Consider the following 2,902-nt stretch of genomic DNA (forward strand, 5'->3'; position numbering starts at 1 on the left):
TTGTCAGTTACGTTTAATTTCAGTTACAATTTGCTTTTACATGTATTGCTGGAACGAAAACTTTGACATTAACATTATAAGTAGCCCAAAGACTATGAAAAATGTGTTTTGAAAACATTCTTGCACCATAAAACAAATTACGAGTAATTTTAAAATATTTTGCACTTTAGCTACGTTATTTGCACTATATTTATAATAATATTTAGCAATTTATTTAATTTTGCAACATTGCTTAAAATAATGTAACTGCGACTTGTTGTAATTAAAACTACTGAACACTAATGTTATAATGTTCCTGCCATTTGAGTTATTAGAGATCTCCAAAATGTTGATGTTAGTGATATGTATTGTCATTTGTTACACTGAGTAATATATGTGCTTTTGTGGTTTAGTTTAATATCTGAATTAGAAATATGTAGAGCTCTTTCGTGGTTAAGCAGTTAGCCTATGGCGTGAGAGACTCGGGTTAGATTCCCGGCGGGAGCTCATGTGGTTTAGATTTAACGTTAATCAGTAGGTTCAGTCTCATATAACCTCGCTGCTGAAAGAGGCGTTAAACTCAATTAAAAAATGAAATGAAATTTTTGAGTTTTACGTCCCACGGTTATGCCGGTTAGGCTAAAGGAGACTGTGATGATGAGAGATGAATAAAATGGTGGAATGAAGAAAGTGGGAGGAAACGGGAGAACCCCGAGAAAACCCACGCACTAAACCAAATTAACTGAACAGAAATATGTAATATCAAACGTAGTGCAATTTGAGAAATTACGATTTTATGTTGCGTTGGCAACATTGCTTGTTTATCTAGTAGTATTGCAGAGTATCTACTCTTTTTCCAGCATAAGAAAAAAGTAGATGTAAACAAACCCACCTGACTAGGAGTGGGTCGATGACCAGTGATTGGTTCTTGGTCTCAGTGCACTAGTATCCTACCGCAATATAATCCCTACTAAAATAACAATTTCAAATAAAGACATCTGAATTTATCCTGCATTTTGTGATAATAAACGTAATATATATATAATATTTAATAACGGATATAGCTCTTTCAACCTCACCCGTACCTGGACATATAGTATTTACTGCGCATGCGTATGAGTTCGCGCGCCGAACCCGCTCATTTGAATTTGTAGAGTACAGCGTTTCATGGCGACGATGAGTGACAATAAACCATCTTCGTCTTGTGTTATAAAACACAAAAGAGGACAACCGCTTAAAAGTGCCGCGAAAATAATCGTGTTAAATGTTTTTAACAACCTTTGTGAAAAATATGAAACTGCACGAATTGACGATATTGTCAGATTCACAAGTGAGCTTACAGGTGTTTCTGCCTCAAGTGTTTACAGTGCGCGGAAAGAATATTCCACAACTGGAAGTGTTTCAACGCCTGGGAAAAAGAGAAAACGTGTGCGAAGTGTGTTGGACAAAACATGCGATGATTTTGTGAGGTCCGCAATTCGTCGTAAAGTACACGAATTTTTTTTTAAGAATGAAATCCCTACTCTCAGAAAGGTGTTACTTGCCATCAATAATGACCCTGATCTACCGAATATGAAAAAATCTTCATTGTACAATCTCTTACACGAAATTGGTTTCGAATTTGTGTCTCGGAAACGCAGTAGTGTAATTATAGACAGAGATGATATTATTTTGTGGCGTCGGGAGTATTTACGCAAGATAAAACAGTACAGAGAACAGGGACTGACAATTTATTATTTAGACGAGACGTGGGTTAACGAAGGGCATGTTACATCAAAAGTGTGGAGCGATACCACCGTCAAATCAAAGAGGCAAGCCTTCATGTCAGGATTGAGCACAGGACTTGAAAATCCAACGGGAAAAGGGAAGCGATTAATTATTTTACACATTGGAAGTGGTAGTGGTTTTGTTGAGGGCGGAGATCTCGTTTTTGAATCAAAAAAGTCTGGAGACTATCACGAGGAAATGACAGGTACTGTGTTTCGCGACTGGTTTGAAAACGTTCTTCCAAAATTACAATCGAATAGTGTTATAGTAAAGGACAACGCTCCATATCATAGTGTTAAAATGGAACGCCTTCCAAATAAATCCTGGCGAAGAGACGATATTATAACTTGGCTTCGAAGTAAAAACATTACTTTCGAAGACGGACTTGTAAAGGCTGAGTTATTGGAGTTGGTTAAGTCTTGTAAAGATAGATTTGACAAGTATGTTATTGATGAGTTAGCTAAACAAGCGGGTCATACGGTACTAAGGCTACCTCCTTATCACTTTTACCTCAACCCTATCGAGTTGATATGGAGTCAAGTGAAAGGTTATGTGGCAAGAAATAACAAACCCAGACAGTACAAACTGTCCGACGTGCAAAGGCTTGTTTACGCGGCGTTCAAAGAAGTGACAGCTGAAAAGTGGCGGGAATGTGTGCGTCATGTCGAACACGAGGAACTGAAATTGTGGGAATTGGAAGGTGTGATGGACATCACAGTGGACAGATTAATAATCAACCCAGATGATGACACAGACATTTCTAGTGATGAATCCTCAGATTCAGATTTGCAAGGCGTGGAACCACTAGCTGACCACTAACGTAAGTAGTCCGATTTTTTTTTTTTTTTTTTAATTTCGATTCGTGAGACGGAATCCTTTTTCTTATTAACTGTGTTCTCTAGTTTCTAATTTTAAATTATTGTTTTTTTTTTCTTTTTTACGGGGTTCATTGCATAAATGTATTAAATAGATCACAAGATCTCCTAACAGCAGTTCAGTGTCGAATTTCGATTACGCATTGGTCTATATTCGCTACAATAACAAAGAAGTTTGTCATTGTCTTCTACAAACTTATAACAAAAACAAAATGGTTTATTATCGCCTCCTGTGTATAGCCTTTGAATTTGATGTTTTGACTATCCCTTTTTATCGCTGC

At 36.9% G+C, this 2,902-nt stretch overlaps 1 protein-coding gene across 1 annotated transcript; it reads left to right on the forward strand.

Annotated features, from left to right (window-relative positions):
* The first annotated feature begins 1,155 nt into the window (after positions 1-1,155).
* Positions 1,156-2,565, forward strand: LOC145680875 (uncharacterized). Its single transcript, XM_081752019.1, has one exon. The coding sequence runs from the start codon at positions 1,156-1,158 to the stop codon at positions 2,563-2,565; it is 1,410 nt and encodes a 469-aa protein (XP_081608145.1).
* The last annotated feature ends 337 nt before the right edge of the window (positions 2,566-2,902 follow it).

Source organism: Thermobia domestica, chromosome 1, assembly GCF_964235325.1.
Source record: "Thermobia domestica chromosome 1, izTheDome1.hap1.1, whole genome shotgun sequence".
In the NCBI taxonomy this organism is placed as follows: domain Eukaryota; kingdom Metazoa; phylum Arthropoda; class Insecta; order Zygentoma; family Lepismatidae; genus Thermobia; species Thermobia domestica.